This window comes from Mesoplodon densirostris, chromosome 1 (genome assembly GCF_025265405.1).
Source record: "Mesoplodon densirostris isolate mMesDen1 chromosome 1, mMesDen1 primary haplotype, whole genome shotgun sequence".
NCBI classification, from domain to species: Eukaryota; Metazoa; Chordata; class Mammalia; order Artiodactyla; family Ziphiidae; genus Mesoplodon; species Mesoplodon densirostris.
The window spans coordinates 27,397,057-27,419,712 of NC_082661.1; the positions used below are offsets into that span (position 1 = coordinate 27,397,057).

At 57.2% G+C, this 22,656-nt stretch overlaps 1 protein-coding gene across 1 annotated transcript; it reads right to left on the reverse strand.

Annotated features, from left to right (window-relative positions):
• Positions 1 to 7,583: 7,583 nt before the first annotated feature.
• On the reverse strand, positions 7,584 to 22,247 carry TRIM8 (tripartite motif containing 8). Its single transcript, XM_060100217.1, has 6 exons — positions 20,651 to 22,247; positions 11,614 to 11,709; positions 11,042 to 11,275; positions 9,769 to 9,800; positions 9,519 to 9,634; positions 7,584 to 9,165 (listed from the first exon to the last, which is right to left on the reverse strand). Exons 1-6 carry the CDS (start codon positions 21,218 to 21,220, stop codon positions 8,558 to 8,560), a joined length of 1,656 nt encoding a protein of 551 aa, XP_059956200.1. The 5' UTR covers positions 21,221 to 22,247; the 3' UTR covers positions 7,584 to 8,557.
• Between the last annotated feature and the right edge of the window lie 409 nt (positions 22,248 to 22,656).

Below are 22,656 nucleotides of genomic sequence, written 5' to 3' on the forward strand. Positions count from 1 at the left end.
GAGGTGGCTGCTGCTCTGGAGGCCACCAGCAGGGGGGGCAGGTGGTGGCTGGCTCCACCCTGGCAACAAAGGAAAGAGGTTGGGGAAGCGGTCGCCCTTTGGGCCTCCCTTCTCCCCCAGGGCTCTGCAGCCCCCACCAGCGCCCTGGCCCAAAAGGAGGAGAGGGAGGGCTGCAGCGAAGGGGCAGCAGCCCTGGGAGCCCACTTACACTGCTGGAGGGGCGAAAGAGAGCAAGGGCCAGCTGCCGAGTCACACACCGACAGCGCCCGCCCTGTCTTTCTTTGCCTTGTTAACGAAATGCATGTTCCTAAGACTGGACAAGCCTGCCACCCGGGCCACTGCTGACCCACATGGGAAAGGATGCCCCGCACCGGGGTGCACGCCGTGGCACTAGCTGAGGACCCCTCAGCCCGGTGCCTTTGTGTCGGGCACAAGCTGTCCAGCCATACTTGGTGGCCCTGCCTATTACATCAGCCAGACCTCTCCCTGGGCCCGGCTCTCAACACTCACCTCCCCAGCCCCGTCCCCAGTCCCTCCTGGACGACCTGCTCTGGAGAGCTGGTGCCCACCAGCCTCCTTTCTTCAGCTTCCCTTGCCGCCGAGAAGGCAGAATCCTGTGCCATTGTGCTGGCACATCACTCCCAAGCCCCTCAGATTCTGTCTGGGGGCACAGGGCTCTCCAGTATGAATGGGGGCTCCCCTGCAGCCTCCAGATGACAGGGCCGAAGCACTTTTCCTGCCTGGATGCTACAGATGGCCTTTGAAGAGGAAGGGATAAGGAGCTTTGGCTTATAAGCAGCAGCCCATCCCGGGGCCAGCGGATGCAATACAGCCCAACCTTCCCCTCAACTCCCCCAGCTCCGGTGTGGGTTCAGCCTGGATTTCATCCTGACTCACTCCCTAGGCCCCTTTCCTACCCTGAGACCTCCAGATCTGCCCGAGCAGCAGGTTGGGAGGAAGGAAAAGAGGGAGGAAGGGGCATCCAGGGGCTGGGATGCTGATCCAGGCCCGGGGGGAGGTGTCTGCACAGCTGCAAGCAGCCCCCCTACCCCCGGTCTGTGAATGGGCACATCACCCCCTCCCACCCGCCTGCCACCGCTCCTGAAACAGTTGGTCCTAATGAGCGCAAAGCAGGCAGGGCAGCTGTGTGCATTATCCATATGCATGGGGAGGTGTATATTTATCCTCACGTCCCACCCCACCCTGCAGCTGCTGCCAACCCCTATGCCAGGAGGGTGAGTGGGCACGAGCGCCCAGGCTGCTCAGGGCCCTGGGCCTCCTCTCCTTCCAGCCCTCCCTCCCCAGCCCACGCCCACAGCCTTCACTTGACCCATTTTGGAGGCAGAAGTTTGTGTGTGTGTTTGAGAGAGAGAGAGAGAAGAGAGTGCACACATCATTTCCCCAGTTGGTGCTTTTGATTTCCTCTGAAGTATCTTGATTGCGGACGTACAATGGCATCTTGCTGCCAGTGCTCCCTCAGCAGCTTCTGGCTCTGCGCCGCCTCCTCCCCAGGGCCGGGGTTTTCTGCTGACTCCGGGGCCCGCGGCTGGCTGGCAGGGAAGGAGCAGGCCTGATCCCGGCTTCCATCCCTCGGCCTGAGCAGCAGGACCTGGAAGCCTAGCCATGGTCCTTCCTGCTCCTGGGGCTGGGGCCAACCTGCACCCTGATCCCCCCACTCAACCTCCTCTTTCACTTGGACCTCCCGTTGCCTCCTAGCTGGTCCCCTTGCCCTCCACTGCCTGGCCGCTCAGGCCCTTAATGCTCAGAGCCATTGTTCTAAAACTCAGTTCCCCTGCTCAGATGCCTGCAGAGGCACCGCTGCTGTGGGACACGAAAGGTCAAACTGTTTATCCTGTCATTGAAGGCCGCTCTGGTCTAACCTCAAATCTTTTTTGTGGACCTGTCAATCGTGGGCTCTCACACATACCCTGAGCTCCAGATGAGCTACCCTCGCTGTCCCCCTACAAGTCCCCCACAATTTTATCTCCCCACCTGCGCTCATAGCGACCTCCTCCCTGGGGTGTCTACCCTCCCTCCTGTGCTTTGCTTACCCCTCCTTTAGGGCATGATTCAAGTCCTGCCTCCCCAGGAAGAGAGCCCGGTAGCCTCTAGCCCACACGGCTCCCCTGTAAAACTCAGAGCCCCTGACAGCCCAGGCATTTGGCATTCATTCATCCATCCATCATTCATTCCTTCGGCAGATATCTCTTGATCAGAGGCAGAGCCCCTGCAGTGCCTCATGTCCTGGCCTGTTCACTCTTGCCTTTCTGACCTCACCACTCCCTGCTCTGCCCCTCACCCACCTTTCCAGCCACTCGCCCACTGCTCTTCCTGAAACAAGCATCTTCTGGTTCCAGCCTTCGTTGTTGTTCCCTCTACCTGGAACACTCTTGCTCCAAATACCCCCAGATCTTGCCTCCTCACATTCTTGAGGTCTCCACTCAATGTCACCTTCTCAGCAAAGCCTTCCCCGACCACCTCCATTTATAAAAACTGCCATGCCCCCTCACCCCTACTGACAAGCCCTATCCCCTTCACCCGGCTTTACTTCCCTTTATAGGACTTAGCATCAGCTCACATTTATTGATTTCTTGCTTGTCAGCTGTCTCTTCCCCACTAAGTTATTAGCTCCAAGAGGGCGGAGTTTGTCTGTTTTGTTCACCAGTGTATCACCAGCACTGGAATAGAGGCCAGCATTAGAAGGACATCAATAATTATTAGTTGAATGAATGAATGAAACAGGTAACGTCTTACGCTCTGAAAAATAAAAAATGACTAATATTTCATGTCCTCCGGGGGCACACAGTCTAATTGGGCATGCAGCCTGTAACCTGACACAATTAGTTAAAATACCAAGTGAGAGTGTTAAGTGCATGGGAGTGAGGCTGGCCCAAAGGAACACGAATATCGTGATAGCTATCAGTGCCCAAAAGCGGCCTACGCCAGCACCGTCCTGGCATCTCACATGCATCATCCATTACTCTCCATACCCCCTCTGGAGAGGGTGGGGAAGAATGCACAGAGGAGGTGAGACTCTGAGGTTCAGTAGGCAATCCAGGCAGAGGGATCAGCAGGGCCACTGGGGCATGGAACCACACGGGCTGCTGGAGGACTGACTCTAAGCCTATGATCTGATGGGTGGAGCCCGGGGAGCTGCAGCTGGTAGAGGTGGCATTTGGTGTGGCTGGAGAGTCCCTATCCATCAGGCCATGAGCTGCCCATTTGCTCAGTGCCCTGCAGCAGGCACACATATGGAGAGTGATGACAACATCCGATTCACAACCAGGCAGCCAGGGCACCCACGTGTCAAGTGACTCACTGTCATTTTTTCCAGGTGGGCCAGAAGTTCACACCACCCTTAATGCTTAGTTCTTGGAAGCCTGCTCCCTTGTTCCACTTCTTACCTGCAATTCTGAGATGTTGCCCATACCACCTCTAGACCCCATTCTACAAACTGTTGAAAACTATGCCACACCCTACCCGCCACGTCACCCTCTACTTGCCTCAATGTAAATAGTGAGAAATAACTTATGGCACTGAGCCGATGGGTTCTCTCTCAAGAAAGACCCAATTGTTGAAGATGTAGTGCAAAGAGAAGTCATAAATATCCCAGTTTGCTGCAGTTGAGAGGAATTTACCACACAGCAATTAAGGAAAGCTGGTTCTCTGTAGAGGAAACATTTAGACTCCCAATGCAGAATTCTGGGGTAAGTCCACTGCCAAGTCCCTGAATCATAAATGCCAGGGACAGGGGATTTTAGGGAAGAAGTCCTGGGCTCGTAAAGGCCTCCCTCACTCAGGGGATGTGATTCTCATACACAGAAGAATATGGTAGAGGCCAAAGCTCTACCCACCAGATTTCTGTTGGTTCTCTGTAAGAGCTTTCATTGTGGAAGGGGTGTCTCGAGGTTGTACGTCACTGGAGGAATTCAAACAGAGAGTGAATACATCCTTCCTTGGAAGGGAAGCAAGCCTTTGGGGTGCAGATGGACAGGGTAGAGTATTGGGGGGAAGAAAGAGAGATATCGAAGGAGAAGCTGACGTTCTTAAGGCCAGGTCCCTTCCTGACCCAGGGCTATAAACCTCTCACCAGGAGCCCCCAACCCCAGCTGCCTCTGCCCTCACACTGATCTGTTTCCCATTCCCTGCAGCTTCCAATGAAGTTTCTAGACTCTTAGCCCTGAATCCCAGCATGCTGGCTCTTGTCCCAGCATTTTGGCAGAGTATAGGGAAGAGGCAATCCAAGGGTGCCCTCTATTTCCTTCCTTGCCCCTTTAAATGGAAGAAACTGGATTCAGAGGGTTCTAGAACCAGTGCCAAGATCCTAGGTTCCAGAGCCCACTGTTTCTAAAGCACCTCCAAGGAAGAGATTTCCAACATCCTGCAGGGAGAGCCTCACCTCGGAAGAGGGCTAGAGTGTGGTGGGGTCTGTCCAGGGATAATTTTCTTCCTCCCCTTACCCCACAGCCCCCATTTCTTTGTAGGTCTAGAGCACTAGGTTGGGGAAGGACATGTCCTAGACCGTCCCCCAACCACACACCTAATTTACATAAGGCAGAGGTGGGATGGGGTAGGAAATCCCCCAGGGGGCTAGTCTGGTCCTGAAAGTGTTCATGGGCTCTCCCCACCCACCCTCATATGGGAACAAATGAAGGTGTCTGAGGAAAGGCATGGTGACAACCACAGGGTCCGAGTGGGTGGATGTGAACGGGGCCTGGAAGAATCCAGAAATTAGGTTAGAACGCGGGAGCTCGACCTCCAGAGAGGGCCCTGGGGCGCTGACACGGCGGCCTCCCCGTTCAGGGTGTTCCCCGCTGCCCCATCTGCCTCCCCCGCCCCCAGGGTGCCCTTTGAAGCCGGGAGGGGGCTTTGATCTGGGGTCTGCCCGACTCTCAGCTGGCCGGCCAGGTGCGCTGGGGGAGGGGCGGAGGGGCCGACCATCCCCCCGGGCCTCACCCTCCCCCGGCCCCCTGCACCCCGCCCCCTCCCCCCACCCCGGGCAAGGAGACTGTTTCCGGCTGTTGCAGGAGGGCACCCGAGCACCCCGACTCCACGCCTTGCAGCTGTTCCCCAGCTGCCCGGCCCCACCCCAAAGACAGCTGGGAGAGAGGCTGGGGGTGGGGAGCGGGGCGCAGCTGCTCGGCTCCGGGGCTGGGACCGGGGAGGGCGGCGACATGAAAGAGCCTGGACCCGCCGGGGTGGCGGGCGAAGGAAGCCCCCAGGCGGTTGCCTCCCTGCGGGTTCCGCACATCTGGCCCACAGGAGCCAGGGAGGGGGAGACGCGCTCCGCTCCTGACCACCCAGCCCTGCCTGGAATGGGGAGGAGCGTCGCCTGCCCGGAGGGCGGGGGACGGGAGGGCACAGCCGGGCGGGGGCTGTGAGAGCGGTATCTCGGAGTCTTGAGCGGTTAGCCGAGGGAGGGACAGGGCGCGCCTGTGGCTGTGAGGTGTCTTGAGTGTGCAGGGTGAGGAAGGCCCCCACGCCTTCTCCAGCTGGCCCTGTTCCTGGGGGCACCTCCAGCTTTCCTGGCCTCCTCTGCCCCTGACCCTTTTGGGAGGTGGGTGACAGCTGCTCCTACAAAGCCAGGGACAGCTGGGTAGCTGGGGACAGCTGGATGGGGTGAGCGTCTCCCGGCTTCCCTGGCTGCCCAGGCACTCCAGGCCATACTACACAGTTAGCTGCTTGGCCTACAGCCTATGTGCCTGGGTGTCTGTTTGCTGGGATGGGCTTTCAGAGCTGGAACCTGGCGGGATTCAAGCTCATCCCGCTACCACCAGTCTCCCCTCCATATCCCAGTTTCATTGATGTACCTGGAGAAAGAACCTCTTCCATCAGCTAAAACAAAACCAGACCAAGTGGGAAAGAAATTGGGCAGCTTTCTGTCTTGGCTCCCAACTCCTGGCACAGAAGATGTCCCAGGGGTCCTGACAACCAGAGAAAGCGACAGTGAGTCAGGAGCAGATGTGAGTGGAGTTAAATGTCTATCTGTCCACCAGCACCTAGCCGCAGGCATCCTTCCACCCTGGGTTGGAAGGGCACTGTGCTCCAGCCATCTGCCTCCCCTCAATAGCCCCAAACAGGTGCAGGGGAAGAGAAAGGGGCAGGCCAGCTGTTGTCATCATGCTCCTGGCTCTGGCTCCTTGCCAAAGTGGGGAAGGGGGAGAAGTGAATCAAGGGTCCACCCACCCCCACACTGAGTCATTTTCTACTCCCACAGGATGGGAAGATGGAGGCACTAGACCAACACTTTTGTCTGGCCAGCCCGACTGGCCGGTGGACATGGACTGACCATGTCCTCCAATTTGAGCGCTTATTTTTCTGAGAAGAGGGGTGACTAAGAGTCAGTGAGGGTTGGACCCCTGGTGCAGGACTTACCCATAGTTCCCTGTCTTGCTCTAGGCTTTCTGGGGTGGGAGGCATTCCGGCTCAGATTCTACCCAGACAAGGGGAAAGAGAATTAGGCACCCAGGAAAGGTTGACCCTCCTACTTTACACATAAGCAGATCCATGCAAAGTGTTAGGCAACAAACCAGAGATCCAGCAACCCCCTCACACCGCTCCTGCTCCAACAGAGGAGGGCTTGGTGTGCCCCAGCCCCTCCTTCCAGCCCACGGGTCCCTGAGATAAGCAGGTCCCTGGCCAGTCCCTCATGGCAGCACTTCTGAAACCCCAGGATGTGTCAGAATTACCAGGGGGTTAAAAATGCAGATTAGTGGAAATTCCCTGGTGGTCCCGTGGTTAGGACTCCGTGCTTCCACTGCAGGACTGCAGGGAACATGGGTTCGATCCCTGGTTGGGGAACTAAGATCCTGCATGCCATGCGGCGTGGCAAAAAACCAAACAAACAGGTTCCTGGGCCCTCAGTGATTCCCACTAAGTCCAAGTAGGGCCCCAGGACTCAGCCCTTTTAACAAGCTCACAAGCATGCTACTCTTTGAGAAGCTCTGCCAAAGGGGATGAGGGTAGGATGTCTTTTTCACCTTGTTACCCTAGCACTGTGCCTCCCAGAGCACAAGATTTTCCTGCCTGCCCTCCATCCATGCTCAGGGGCAGGGACTAGAGCCCAAGTTACCAAAGGAAGCATGGAGCTGAGTGACCCTCCCCGCTCCCCTCCCCCAGTGGGGGCCAAGGCTCAGTTAGACTAAATTCCAAGAAGATAGGGTCTGCTCCACTTCTGTGCCCTTGGCCCTACACAGTGCCTGACGCTTAGCGTGTGCTTAATAAATATTTGTGGACTGAAGGAGGTAAACTCTGCAAGACTCATAGAAAGGTATTTCTTCCTTTGTCTGTCCTTGCTAAGAGCATGTTGGCAGAAACTCAAAGAGATGCCGGGGCCCATGCGGCCGGGGGCTGGGCCTAGGAGGCCCTCAGCAAATATTTGCCAAATGAACCCAAGGCTGAGACAGACGTAGTTAGTGCCTGATGAACTGACATTCACAGGCCTGGAACAGGCTAAACCCCGGGGAGAATCAAGGCAAGGAGGGCAGGGGCTTCCATCCCTAGAGGGGCCCCTCCCCACACCAACGCCTGAAGACCCCAGGCCTGGGGGAGTTAGGGGTAAGAGGCGAGGCAGGGAGTGGGACTGCGCCATTATGTTTATTAGAAGGTTGGATTTCGGTGTGTGCTCTAGACAGATTACAGAATAAATACCTGCGCCTTGAGAACAGGAAGTCCACGATTCATACAAAGTGCTCACTACAGGAAGTCGCTGTGTCAAAATCCAGGCAAGGACCCAACTCCAGGCAGCCCCTCCTCTCCCGCTGACCTCAACAAGGGCTGTGCTATGGTTTTTTATTTTATTATTTCTTTTATTTCTCTTTATTATTATTAATATTATTATTATTTGCTTCTGCTGTGGTCACTATCATTGGCAAGTTTCCTTTCCCCTTTCCTGGACATGGGGGTTCCTGTCTTTAAGATTCCATTCTGAGGCTGAAGGTGCCAAAAGCTGCTTGAGAAGTGGCCTTTGAACTCCGTCTGGGAGGATGGTGAGAAGGAAGCAGGAGAAATCATTCTTGGTTTAAAAAAAAAAAAAAAAAAAAGCCCCACAATCTACAGGTCATTCCCTATTTAGTCAGTGATCAAACTGCCCAAAAGAAAAACAAGAGGAGAAGCAGGCCAGTGGACACTGGTCCCTCCTCCCAGGGCTGGCTGAGGAGAGTTGGAAACTGCCCCTACCCCCAAGGCTTTAGGGGAAGCTGAGGCTCCTTCTAGCCACGGAGCTGGGTAGGGGAAGGAGTGGAAGAAAAAAGGAGAGACAGAGAGAGAGAGAGCTCAGCGCCTTGAGGTAGACGCTTTCCCAACTCCAGAGCCACCTGTGGCCCCGGCCCAGGCCAGCTCCCACTGTCACCTCTGAGTCCAGGAGATTCGTGATAAAAAAAAAAGATCAAAACAAGCCCCAAACAAAACAAAATCCAAAAGGAAAAGACTTGGGGAAATGAAGGAGGAAGGGAGGGAGGACAGGAAGGTAGAAGGGCAGGTCTCTGGATGCGTCATTCCCGAGCCACTGGGGGCTGAGGCGGGGAGATTCCCCCAGTGCCCCACCGCCCGCGTAGCGTTAGCTCGTCACGTAGTGTTTGGTGGACGGCTGCCCATACACCCTGTAGAAATCCTGGTGGCCAGGCTGCTGGGAGGCATCGAGCCAGTCTCTGACCGCCAGGCTGGGAAGGGACTGGGGGACGGAAGGTGTGGGCGGGAGCGCGTGTGAGTACTCCTGTGAGGGCACTGTCCAGGGGAAGTGGCCGGAGCGGGGGTAGGGCTGGTGGCCGCCATGGTTGGCCACGGAAGAACAGTAACAGTTGTCCACAGAACAGACGAGAATCTTGCGGCCCCCATACTGGGGGAGCATGGGCTGCTGGGCGGCGGAGCCATTGGGATACTGCGATGGGGGGAACACAGGACTTGAGTGCACTGGTTGGGCGCCGCCCGGCAGGGCCACCAAGTGCTGCGTGGAGCTGCAGGGGCCCAGGGGCTGCCCTGACTGGCCCTCGCCGCTGGCTGTGCTCGCTGCCCCATACTGGCTGCCCACAGGGCCCGACGACGTCTCTAGGAAACTGGCCTCAGGGAAGGCCGTCGAGTGCTTGCGCTTTTCCGCCCCAGAGCTGCTCACACCACAAGGGTACAGGGGGACGCTCTGCAGGAAGGGCACCGGTGTGCTGAAGGGGCCTGTGGAGAGTTTGGGCAAAAGTCGCTAAAGCCCCTGTCCCAGGCAACCCAGGCCTCCTCTCCCCCGGGGACATTTTCCATCTGTAGGACCAAGCACAATACATCATGCACCATCTTGATGCTTGCTACTCCGTTAGAAAGCAGATACTACTATCATTCCCATCTTACAGCTGAAGATGCTGAGGCTCAGGGAGGTGCTACGGCTTGCCCAAGGTCCCACAGCTAGAAGTAGCAAAGCAGGGATATGAGGAAAGGTCTATCTGACTAGGCCAGGCTGCCTGTCAGAAGGAAGGTTCTGGCATTTACCCCTGCCCAAAGGGTTCTCTCCCTTTGATTGAGGATCCCACCCTCACCTTCTAGCATCTTCCGTAGCTGCTTCTCCTTCTTGGCCACCTCGTTCAGGAAGAGCTTGGAGTTCAAGTGGCCGATCTTAGGGGGAGAAAGGCTGCTGCCTGTGCAGGTCTGGGTCCTGGGGGCAGTGGACGGGGCATCTGCTGTGAGGAGGTATCACCGGTAAGCCCGCCCTACCTCCCCCCAGTGGGCCTGGCCCTTCCTGCCCTCCCCCACATGTGTTCCCCTGAGGGCTGGTTGCCATCTGCTCACCTGTCCATTAGGATTTTCACAGACTTGGTGTTCTAGAGGGAGAGAAAAGGGTTAGTCAGTGGGAAAGGCAGCATGAGAGAGCTGCCCCATCCTCTCTCTCCCCAGGCAGGGCTGACCTTCTGATTCTGGCCAGAGTGTGGCAGGGGCAGGAGGTGGGGTGCCTCCATTTTCAGAAGATTGAGCGCTTGCTATGTGACAGACAACACTGTAAGTGCTTTCTATACATCTATCATCTTATCTAAACTTCTACCCTAGGAGGAAGGTTCTGCAAGCACTCAATCTTTTACCCAAAATCTTTGGGGCAAGATGTGTTTTGGAATTTGGAATTTTTTGGACTTTAGAAGGGAAATATGATGCCCCCATCATAATATGTGATTACAGTGTAGGACACTGTAATCTAACACATCAATGTTTCTGCAGCGATATATATATATTTTTTTTAGCCACGCCTCGTGGCATGTGGCACCTTAGTCCCCTGACCAGGGATCGAATCCCTCCCTTGCACTGGAAGAACAGAGTCTTAACCACTGGACTGCCAGGGAAGGCCCAGCAATATGTTTCAATATTTGTATCAAGTAAGATCAATAAAGGCCATAAATTGCCAGCATCAGTTCAGGTCAATTTTTGCTGTTAAATGAGCTGCTAGAACTTTTTTCTTTCAGTTTTCAGAGATTTTTAAAAATTTGGCATTGCGGATAACAGATAATAGATCTGTATTATCAACCCCATTTTATAAGTGAGGGAGCTGAGGCCTAGGGAACATATATGACTTGCCCAAGGTCACAAAGCTAGAAGGAACAGGGTGGGAGGGTTTTGAATCCATGAAGGCTGGCTCCAAAGCCCTGTGAGCATACTGGTGGAGGGAACCAGTTGGGGAGCAAAGCATCACAGACTCCAATTTAGAAATGCCCCTTGGGGCTTCCCTGATGATGCAGTGGTTAAGAATCTGCCTGCCAATGCAGGGGACATGGGTTCGAGCCCTGGTCTGGGATGATCCCACATGCCGCAGAGCAACTAAGCCCGTGCGCCACAACTACTGAGCCTGCACTCTAGAGCCCGTGAGCTACAACTACTGAAGCCCGCGTACCTAGAGCTCATGCTCCACAACAAGAGAAGCCACCGCAATGAGAAGCCCGTGCACCTCAACGAAGCGTAGCCCCCACTCGCCGCAATTAGAGAAAGCCCGCGCACAGCAACGAAGACCCAATGCAGGAAAAAAAAAATCTTAAAAATGCCCCTTGGGTCCCACCAACCGGTCCCAGGCCCAGCCCACCTTCATGAAGCTGACGTCCTCCGTCTTGTCGAAGAGCAGCTGCAGGGAGCCCAGCAGCTTCTTGGCCTCCTGCATGCGCTCCCCGAGATGCAGCGCCTGCGCTGCGTTCTCGCTGCAGAACTTGGCCTGGGCCTTGTCCAGGACCTCCACCGTCTGCCGCAGGTCCTCATCCAGCAGCTGGTGCAGCTTCTCGTATTGCAGCCGCACTTCCTCCTTCAGTTGGCTCACCTTCTCCTGCGGGCACCGGGGCAAGAGTGGGTGGGCAGGTAAGTACTGGGGACTTCTGGCTGCTGCTCCTGCCTGTCTCACATCCTGGATGGGGGAGTCTGGGACCCCAAAGCCCCAGGCTGCCCAGGGCTCCCAAAGGCAAAGTCTGACCTGCCAATCCCCCACTGGTAGCACAGGGCTCTGGACAGGTACCCTGGCACCAGTGGGGGGCTCATCCACTGACGGTTCATTGAATGACTGACCAAGGGATTCCTGCATAGAGCCGACCACGCAACAGATCCTAGCCCAAGGCCCAGTACCCAAGCTGCCCCCCCGCCTCATACCATGGGCTTGGGCTTAGCTACCTCCACCAGGCGCTTGTCTGACTCGAGTTTGTACAGTTGGTCCTCAATGTCCTGCTCTCGCTCCTCCAGCCGGTCCTGCTGCTTCATCAGCATCTTCTACAGAGACAGTTGGGGTCGGGGCATCAGAGGAATGGGTGAACACCATCCCTACCTCTACAGAACAGACTCATCCTATGGATCCTTTTTCCCGGATGACGTAAAATTTCTGCCCCCCAACCCCTTCTGGCTCCCATGCAATCCCAGGGGCCTGGTGATAACTGTCTGGCCAGCCTGTTCCCAGGACGAGAAAGCCTGGAATGCTTCCCACACATATCTAAACCATAAACTTTCTGAGGGCAGGGTCAGGCCTGCCTCTGTTGTAAGCACTTTTCCTGTATAGACTTATCTAATCATTCCAGTGATGCTATGAGATACATACTATTATTATCCTCATTTCAGAGAAGAGGAAACCAGAAAGGTTAAGTAATTCACCCAAAGTCACACAGCTAGTGTCAGAGCTGGAATACAAACCTAAATGACCAGGTAGTAGGGTCTGTTCTTATCCAAGTCATGCTGCCTCTCTCCGGGGAGCACCATCTTAGAAATGATGCAGAGGGTCACACAACCTTCCCGGGTCTCACAGGCCCTCTGGCCCGGTCCAGAGATCTCACCTGACGTTTGCCTTACACTTGGGGGGCATCAAGCCAGCCAGCTGCCCCCTTGCTTGCTCTTGATGCTGAGAGCTAAGCCTCTGAAGTCCTTGCTAACTCCCTCAGCCCCTCAGTTGGACCTGGGTGGAAAGGAAACTCTGGCTCTCCTAAGACCCAAGGTCAGTCTGCTGGAAGGTTCTGGACCATGCTGCTCTTCTCAGCCCTTAATCTTCTGTCTCTACAACCCCTCTCTTCCCAGACCTGCCTATCCCAGCTGTTCCAGCCGCCCCGTCATCCTCCCTTGCCAGACACACCTCTTCAAACAGGGTCTCTCTCCTGCCCAAGAGCCCTCGATGACCCCTCCTTCCAAACTCTGTAGGCTCTCTTACTTACAACCTGATTCTCCCAGCCAGGTGGGCTGGTATCCTGTCCCTGACACTGCAAATCTGAACTCCCTGCACCCAGCTGATGTTTATCTGCAGCCCACAGTGCCTTCTCCCCATCCCTTGTCTATCCTTCAAAGCCCAGCTTAAGGCCCTGCTCCTCTAGGAAACTTTCCATGGCCCCTGCTCGGAGTCTGTGCAGGACCCTCCCTGTCCTGGCCATACGAGGGGCTGTCACATTCTGCTCTCCCTCTGTAGCTGTGCTGTCCAATACAGTAGCCACTAGTCACATGTGGCTATTTCATTTTAAGTTAGTTAAAAATAAATTAAATTGAACATCAGTTCTTCTGTTGTACCAGCCTCATTTCAAGTGCTCAATAGCTACATGTAGCTAGTGGCTAATGTACTGGACACCACAGACACAAAACATGACCATCTCACAGAAAGAGCTATAGGACAACAATATCCTATAGTCTGACCAACTGCAGTCTAATCTCCAAACAAAACTCAAGGCCTCTTGAAAACAAGGCTTTGCTGCTGTATTTTTCCACTTCCCTTCCTAGCCGGGACCCACAAAGGCCTCAGCACCCTACAGATGCGTAATGTGTTTCCTGAATAAACCCATGGGTTTTGCGCACAAAACAAGGTTTGCAAAGCAGATTGCACAGAACCTAGCTCACAGTAGGTGTCCACTCAACAAGAAGTGGTTTTCTTCCTCTGTGTGGACCTCAAAGTGACCCTCAGGTTTGACCCATGACCCCCACTCCTGTCCACACTCAGCTGGCTTCCAAAAGACAAGCTGCCACCAATCCCTTCCTTATTCCCCCAAACCCCTTTACACATGGGGAAACCAAGGCCAGCCAAGAGAGTTCAGTGACCCTGTTTTGTGTTGGTGGCTACCCTAGAACCAGGGCCCTGGGGACAGGAGGAGGTAGGGGGTGAGGCTCTCAGATTCTGAGCTGGGAAAGCCTGGGGCAACCCCCCCAACAATTTGACCTTTCAGTGACCCAGGACAGTACCTTAAGAGACAGCCCTAGGAGATGTTGCCCTGCCCCGCCCCCCCAGCCCAACATGCACATGGATCTGCTGCCAGCCTGAGAGTCAGAGCCTGTAGAGAAACACAGCTGGCTGGGCGCAGGAGCAGAGGTAGTCACACACCCTCCCTTCCTGTGAAACTGCCCCCAGTCATGTGAAAAGGGCAGGCGGCACCCCACAGTATGGCCCACCTACACGCATACAACTGCACGCACACACACAAGCACATGCCATCACCTGGGTGAGACCCCCTCGGGCACACTGTCACACACACACAGCCCTGCACAGTGAAGGCTGGCCCTCCTGAAGGCCCCCGACGACTAAGGGAGGCCTGCCTGAAGGCAAAGTGGCCAGGGTACCACCAAAGGATATGAGACCTTTTTACCTCCCCTGTTACAACTGGCCCTCAATTTTTTGCCTGCTGGCTGCCTCGTCCCCACACTCGGGAAGCAGTCCCTCCAATCTGGATGCATCTCAGGCTCCAGGCCACTCCTGCCTTCCCAGTGCCCAGGATATCCGAGAGCCCAGGCCCCAGCCACACACACACATCTGTGCACCACGGTCTCCCGGCCCGACTACTTTCATGACCAAACCCACTGGTATCAGCGTAGAGGTGCACCTGGAGCTAAGTCCCAGACGAGGGGCAGGAGAGAGGCAGCCCCAGATAGGATCTCAGCCCCACTTCCCTCAGAGGCCTGGAATGGGGCTGTTCACTCCCACCCTCCAGACCCGTGGGAGGCCGCTGTCCCATTCCCCTGCAACCCGGTCAGGGAGTTCATGGCTGACCCCTCAGGGCACAGCCAAGGGAGGCACTTCCTGTCCTGTCCTGGGGAGTGGGGCTCAGCCCCTTCCGCCATCCAGGCTTTTCTCAGATCCTTTCCTGGCAGCATGGCCACCCCGGGACCCTGAGGTGTCTTCCCTTGGCTTCTGGGTCCAGGTCCTGGTTCCTGCCTGCCCAGAGCCCTCTGGGGTGGAGCCCAGTCCAGGTCTAGCAAAGGCAGTGGCCACACTGCCTAGCAGGTGGCTGGGTTTCATTGGCCCTCCCCCAGCTCAGAGGCCATCGGGCTTCTATCTCCACTACAGGGGGAAAGGAAGGACCAGGAATAGGAAGGAAACTGGCCAGGGAGTGCCCGCCAGGGAGGGCTGGGAGGGGGGCCCACCATGGCCAGCTCGCCCTTGCAGGAATGGCGCTCCCTCGGGGCTAGGTGCTCTTAATCCTGCCGCAGCCAACACCGGGGGGGAAGCAGGGGGCGGGGGGACACTGCTACCTCAGGCACTGGAAAATCGGGGTGGTGGGGAAGAAGGGAAATATCCACTTGCTGCCCCTTTATTACCCCTCACCTCGATTCCACCAGTGAATGAATCAGGTTGCTGAGAAGCTGGGAGATGGGGAACAGAGGAAGCAAGGACCCCTCCCCACTACCAGCAGCCTCCTTTCCATCCCAACCTCCCAGAACTACTGAGAGCTGAGGCTCCACTGTCCACCTGGGAAAAACCCACAGCTGAGAGATTTCCCAGCTTGATTCAGGGCAAGGCCTCTCAATGTGGGGGAGGGCACCTTACAAACTGCTCCCAGCCCACAGTGGGTCATCTGGATTGTGGCACACCTCAAGTGTGCAGGTACAGAGTGGAGACTAGAATGGTCTAGACTAGGAGCAGGGACCTGAGGGACCAGGCCTCTAGCAGGGGCAGGGGCAGGCCCAGCCCCACGCTACACCTGCTGTCCCAGGTGGGACCTGCTTACTCCTGTCCCTGTCCTTCCCCAAGGACCTAAGGCCTTCCACGGTCTGCTCCTGGGTCTGTGAGGGCAAAAGCATCAGGAAGACTTGGGGGCACACCATTCCCACCCCTCCAAGACCCTCATATCTGTCGCCTAATGTTCTAGACTCTGCCTTGAGCTGCTCCCTCCAAAGCCCCTCCCAGCCTGGAGAGGGGACAATCATGAGCCCCTTACATTCCCGCCCTGGGAAAGCCTCACTCACAGCCCTCTGGAGACTGACTGGCCAGGCCCAGCTGGCATTTTTGATGCCAGACTGGACTGGGCAGACGGGTAAGGCCACTGGGACTCTAGGCTGTATAAAAGTTAATAAATGATAATAATAAAACCCTCAAGTCAACCTTGAAGAGAAGCAAAGTCAGGAGGGAGCAGGGCCCCAGGATCTGGGCCAGAGGCAGACCTCAGGTTTGTAGATGGGACCAGAGCTGGGGCCAGCAGCCCCTGTGATGGGGTGGAGGCGGGAAGAGGGCGCTGGGCTGCTGGAGTACCTCTGCCTGCTGGGATCCCTGCCCAGATGACTCTCATGCCAGCTCCAGCTCTGGATGAAGCCCCAGCTCAGAGCTACCCCCTCCTAACCTCCTCCCCAGCTGCCAAAGCCGCCCCCCATTCTCCCACATAAGCCCTTGTCCCAGGAGTACGTCAGCCTCCCCTCTCCCTGGGCCACAGCACTCCCTCCTGGTCTCAGCCTTAGTTGTCCCCATGCCTCAGCCTCTACCAGGGGCTACCATGTGGACCCCCAGGCTGCGGGCAATCACAGACCCAGAGAGAAGAGGCTACAGAGAAGGAACCAGGGGCAAGGAGAAAGGCAGCACCTCGGAGGCAAGCCCCGGCAGACCCCAGAGAGGGTTTCCCAGCTGCAGAGTGGAATTAGCTTTTGCCATGCAGAGAGCACTGCTCTGGGGCAGCAGAACAAAGAGGCGAGAGAGAAAGCCCCCCTTTGTCTGTGTTTGAATGCCAGGCCAGCCGGGAAGGAAGGCTTTCCCAGAGCCAGGGATAAGGCCAGCCAAGGCTGCCTGCTCGGTCCAGGGCTGGGGCCCAAGCCGGGCTCCCCTTCTTCCTATGACCACCCCGAATGCCCACAACACAGCATCGCAGGATCCATCCGGGCTTCCACCTCCAAAGCCCACCACAGGCAACAAGCTCAGCGAAGGTGAGTCCCCTTCCCTCCCCAACACCTCCACCAGGTGAGAAAGTCACAAAAGACTCACACCCACCAACCAACCACCAGTGATTAAGTCAATCACTCACACTGCACCTTCACAGAGATACACACGTTGAGATACAAAAAAGTAGTCCCATGTGAGATGCACAACCAGACGCACTGGTTACACATGCGCACACACACACCTGCAGACAGACCTGGATGCAGAGGCACCCAGAGCTGCAGCAGGCAGAGTCATCAGCAGGGCGTGCATGACAGGCGTCTGGTCTGGCTGTGTCAGCAGGATCCTGGGGTGGAGGTGGGGGGCTGGGCCTCCGCCTCAGGCTCCTCTGTCCGGGGCCAGGGAGGAAGGCCAAGCCAGGCCCCCTCTTCCCAATCCTTCAAGATGGTCAAGGAAGGAGCAGCCACTTGACCCTCCCACCTCCCACCCCACCTCAGACCTCAGGATTATGGTCGGGGGCAGCGGAGAGCGGTGGGGTCCGTACTGCCTGAGTCAAGCTGCAGCCACAGCCTGGCTATAGCTGGGCCAGGGCAGCTCTCACTCCCAGAGCCCACTCGGAGACAGACACATGGGGTAGAGACCTAGGATCCCCTCCAGGGTCCCAGGGCAGCCCCTCCGGCCATGGACAATGTGAGCAGGATGACTTCACCCCCAGCAGCTGCAAACCCCAAACTGGCCAAAGAAGTGGGATCCTGTCCCCAGAGAACATCTCTTCTCAACTCTAAACCTTCGAGAATGCAAGGAACAGGGTCCTGGGAACATTTCCAACCTCAGTCTGGGGTACTAGGAATGACACAGAGGCACAGCTATGACCTGAACACACACACATACCCTGCATAGCCCTTCACAGATATAACTAGGCCTTATCTTGGATCTTCTTTCTATGTTGAAGGAGGTCATGAGACAGAGGTGCTCCCAGCTCATACCAGTCCCGAGTTCCTCACATGAACCCCTAAACCCAGGGGCTGGAAGAGGGTTTGACTACCGAGGGCCGCCACACCTGAGTCCACCTGGATATCCCAATCTTGGGCCCTTAGCCTCCCATAGCCCCAAGGAAGAACACATTTGGGGTCTAGGCATGTCTTAGAGTGGTCTCTGCGGTCTACCCAATGGGCATCCAGGCCTCATGGCAACGTGGCTTACACATTGGCTTCCCAAGGGCAGAGTGGGGCGAGGACTTCGAAGGCCTGACTCTGAGACCCCCTGCTAGTCCCCTGCTGGGCGGAAGCCCTACTTGCATTCCTGCTGGGCCCCAGCTCTAGGCCGCTGCACAGGTGGGTGCTTTGAGTATGCGTGTGGAGGACCACCAGGGGGAAATTGATCAGCGTTTCCTATTCCTAGCCAGTAGGGCGTTTCAGCAGCCCCTGCCCCTCCCCGGGACAACGGAAGAGGAAGCACAAGAAGCAGAGCTGTATCTTAAGGTGTGTGCCAGGTTTCCATGCTTCTGCTCCTGCATCTGGGATAATTCTGTTGCCTTCATCCATGGTACCAGCAGAGGCCCTTTAAGACAGACTCCCTCCCACAAGGGAAAAGAGGCCCAGGAAAACACCCCTCCCCATGGCTAGCCTAGAGAGGATGGAGCGCAATGGGTTCTTCCATTCAGGTTCTTTGTGGCTCACCCCCTCCCCTGAGGGTGGGGCCCCTCTTCCTACTCGTTCAATAAGTCCAACTCACAGTGAGTGGCACTGGGCCATTGAAGGGTTTCCAACTCCAGTGCCCTGGGACACCAGAGAGAGTCTGGAGGGCCTGGGGTAGGGGAGCCTGGAGAGGGACGAGACTCAGGCTGTGGGGCACAGATGCTGAGCGCACAGAACTGCACATCTGGCTGTGATGCAACCCACTACTTCTGAGCCTGCCCACACCAGGAACAGGAACGAACACAAGAACACACACACACACACACACACGCACGCACGCACGCACGCAGACGCACACACATGGAGCTGCTGACAAAGTTCAGGGCCTGCTTCCATTCAGTTCCTTCCATGAGCTGGGGGATCAGGGACCTGCCGGTAGGAACCCCAGGGTATACTCTGCGTATGTGTGCCACCCCCCATCCCCCAACTATACAGACAGGAGACAGGTGCATTTGAGGGCAAAGCAGACAGTCTCAAAGACACTCACAAACACAGACTCACATCTACAGACACTCTCTTACTACCAAATCAGGTAAAATTGTGCTTTCTCCCCCACCTAAATGAAAGACACCTGAGCACTCCAATACAACTAAGGGCAAAGCCATGGGTGCAGGCACACATTCACTCATCACCCTGGTTACTGTCCCCTCTTCTGTGCCTTTCAGCCCCATCTCCACCTTTCCCTTCCTTTCATTTTCCACTGTCAATCCCAGGACAGAGAACTGGACAGCCTTCCTTTCTCCTGCCTCTGCACTTTTCCCAGCCTCCTCCCCAGCCCTTGCATCTTTATTAATAGCAGCATCTTCCCAATACTAGGGAAAGTCTGGGCTCTGCCTGCCCTGGGTGGGGGGCGGAGTACACTAGGGGCTCATTTGTTCCCCTAGGCCTCTGCCTTTTCCAACCCTGGTGGTGGGGGAAGGCTCTTCTCTCCATCCCCCACCCACACTTCCTTTAAGAAACCAGAGGCTCTGTCCTGGCACAAAACCCCAGAGCTAGCCCATCCGATTAGAAACTAATTATACAGCAAATTTTATTTGTTATCCCTGCCCTCAGCCTGTAGCAACCCTCCTGCCTTTTGTTAGTGGTATGTGTATGTTTTTTAATTGCTGAACAGTGACTCATTCTGACTGGTCCCCCCTACAGGAAACAGCCCCCATCTACAACCGTCCCCTGCTCAGAGCTTCCTCATAACCAAGCTCCCCACTGGCCTCGACTAGCCTCCAGGGGCCCCCACCCATAAACACTCCCAGTCCTACCAAAGCCCAACCTCACCCCCATGATATCACACCCAGGCCCCAAGCTGGGGCTTGAGATGGCTCAGACAGTCTCAGGCCAACCCCTTCTTTCTGGTATGACTCAACCCTGAAAGCCAGGGGACCTGGGAGGAACCCAGGAGGAGCCCCCCTCCACTGAAGGGGACGGAAGTATTGCTTCAGTCCAGCTCCAAAGCCAGGCCAGCCCCAGAGGCCTGAGGGGGAAGGCGGTTTTGACATTGGCCGCTGCTACAGGGTGTATACAATGGGAGGGGATGCGGTTCCGTAATCACCCAGCCGGCAGCCCAGGGGAGCCAGCTGCCTGAAACCAGATTGCAAGGCGGCTCAACCTTAAACCCACAGGATTCTTTTTCCATCTTCCACTTCCCCTCCCCAAATGTGGGAGGGCTGTGATAGAGGACTGGGCTGGGAGAAAAGCGCTCAGGGTGATGAAGACATACTTTAAGGTGTGTTCATGCAGACGCGTGCAATACGCACAGGCACACAGTGGGCAGAGATTCTCACACATGGAGAACGGGCTATGGGGAATAATCCGAATAGCTGAGATGCTGTCCAGTGATGCTGTTGGCTGTCCAGGCCTTGGCCAGATAGATACTAGGAGTTCTGCTCTCCCTCCGGAAGCTCCCCCTCCAGCCCCCCGCCCCCCCATGTGTTTCCACTAGGGCTTGAAACTAACATGGCTGCTTTTGTTTACTTCCTCATTGGTATGCCAGCATCATGGATCATGTCAGCCACAGCAGCGGCACCAGGACACTCATTACATAAACAGCAGCTGGAGAAGCAGGACCTGGGTCACTCCCTTTAGTGACTTCCCGTAGGGCCTACGGAAACAACGCCGGGGGAGGGAGCTGCGCGCAAAACAGAAAAGCAACAGCCAAACTCTACCCCTGACAGCCCCACACCTCAATTCTATAAATGCCTCACAAGATGCCCCCCGTGAGCACAGGTGCAGGAATTTATCAAGTACCGATCGGGGACCCTACTTCCCAGGACCTTGCCTCCAAACTTACAGAGTAGGAGTTTGGAAGGGAACCTCTGGCCTGATGTCACAAGAGTCAGCCTGTCCGGATGGGTGATCCCCAGGCGGTAGGGAGTGTGTGTGTGTGTGTTGTGCGTGTGTTTGTGTGTAGGGTACTTGCCCGGATCTCATTCCTCCGGATCTCCACGTCGCACACCGAGTGTCCCTGATGCGCACCGCTGTAGTAGCAGCAGTACTGGCACACGGCCACCTGCTCGGCCTCGCAGTGGTAAAGGCGGTAGGCGTTGTGTTGCGGGCAGCTCCAGGCCCGCACGTCGTCCGCCTCCACCAGGAGGTGCCCGCGGGCGGTGGAGGGCTGCTGCAGGTGCGTCTGCACGTGGGACTGGCAGCAGGGCGCCTCGCAGCGCAGGCAGACCTTCTGCGCCGGCAGCGGGGGGCCACGGCGGCAGAACACGCAGTGCAGCGCCGCCGGCGGCTTCTCCACGTGCAGGGCGTTGAACTTCTCCACGATGTTGGTGAGCTTCAGGTTCTTCTCCAGGCCCGGCTTCTGGTTGTAGGCCTGGTTGCACTCTGGGCAGCGCACCAGGCCGCTGTCCTTGGCCCACGCCTCGCCAATGCAGCCCCGACAGAAGTTGTGTTTGCACGGCAATTGCACCGGCTCCACGAAGACATGCAGGCAGATGGGGCAGATGAGCTCCTCCTCGAAGCAGTTCTTCCAATTCTCCGCCATAGCGGCTGCGGGCAGGGGGCCCGGGCAGGTCTCCCCAACTCCCCAACTCTGGGGGTCCGGCCGGTGCCACTACAGGCCCACCAAGCCCTGAGCTCCGGGCCCCGGCGGCCCCGAGAGTCGCTCAGTCACCAGCGCCTTCCGCGCGCCCGCCCCCCAGAGGAGGGAGCCTCGGTCCTCACGCAGCGCGCGCAGCCGGCTGCGTCTCCTCCTCCTCCTCCCGAGCGCCTAGCGGGAGACCGCGGACTGCGCCAGGGCCGCGGCCGGGGCACCAGCCCTGGAGGGGAGTGCCGGGGTCCAAATTCCATATAAGAGGCCGCCTCCCGATCGGCGCGGCTAGGGCAGTGGCGGCCCACGGCCTGCACTCGGCCCCGCGGCTGACATTGGGGCGCGCCCCAAGGCGGACAGAGCCCGGGAGCCGCACACTTCCTCCAGCGACGGCGGCGGCAATGGTGACTCTCTCCTGGCTCGCCGGCGCCGCGCCTCCCTCGCCTCGTCCAGGGTCTGAGAGGCCGGAGAAGCGAGTGCGGCCGCGCCAAGGACTGCTAGATCCGGACCAGGAGGGCGAGGCAAGCCGGTCCCCGGGCCGCGGCGCGGGCGCCCCCCGGCTGGCCGGCCGTCTGCGGGTGCGAGCTGCGGGACGCAGGCGGGCCGACTCCGGGGCACTGCGTGAGCGCAGGGGCAGTCATTCAGATGAAATTCCAGTCCCCGGCCAGAGACACCAGCCCGCCTCTGCCTTCCTCCTCCCTTCACAAATAGAAACGGAAGGGGGAGGGAGAGAAGTGGAAAAAAAAAAAAAACAACCAGAAAGGGAGGGAGAAGAAGCCCCGTCGGTGCTCCGGCCTGACCCCCTCGTCGCTACTTCTGCGCTCCCCCGAGGCCCGGCGCCGGGCGCCCCCGCCGCGAGAGACCCCGCTCTCCGTCTCCGCGCTGGGCGGGCGCCCCGGCTCTGCCGAGGAAAACAAGGATTGATCAAACTAGAAAGGAATTTTTCTCAACTGCTAATGAACAGGAGGCTCGGCTCCCGGCCCTCCCCTCCCCCCGGCCCTCCCCCTTCGCCACCCCGGCCCCCCTCCCCCCCCACTTTCTTTTCTTCTCGGCCTCTCCTCCGGCCTTCGGGGCTGCGGTCGGAGCCAGCCCGCGGCGGCGGGGCCGGGCCAAGCCAGTCGAGCCGGACTGCCTCCCTCAGCGCCCAGCCATCTTGGGCTCCCGGCGGCCGCCGCGGTGGCGGCCGGGGGTTCGAGCGCGCTCGCTGGAGGGTCCTGCGGCGTTCTTTCTATCTCTCTCTGGTTTTTTTTTTTTTTTTGGTTTTTTTTTTTTTTTTGGTGGTGGGATTTTTTTTAAGGGGAGGGCTGGCAGCCTCCCTCAAATTAGGAGAGAGAGAAGGGAGAAAATGCCAAGTCCCGATTTCTCTCCACCTCTGCTCCACCCACCCCGGT

Bases quoted from the DNA above. Each gene is read 5' to 3' on its own strand.
- TRIM8 (XM_060100217.1), bottom strand. From the start codon at position 21,220: ATGGCGGAGAATTGGAAGAACTGCTTCGAGGAGGAGCTCATCTGCCCC. The intron at 9,635-9,768 runs GTGAGCAGATGG...CACTGCCCCCAG, and splicing joins GTGAAAATCCTAATGGACAG to GACCCAGACCTGCACAGGCA. The intron at 9,166-9,518 runs GTGAGGGTGGGA...AACTCTCCACAG, and splicing joins GCTACGGAAGATGCTAGAAG to GCCCCTTCAGCACACCGGTG.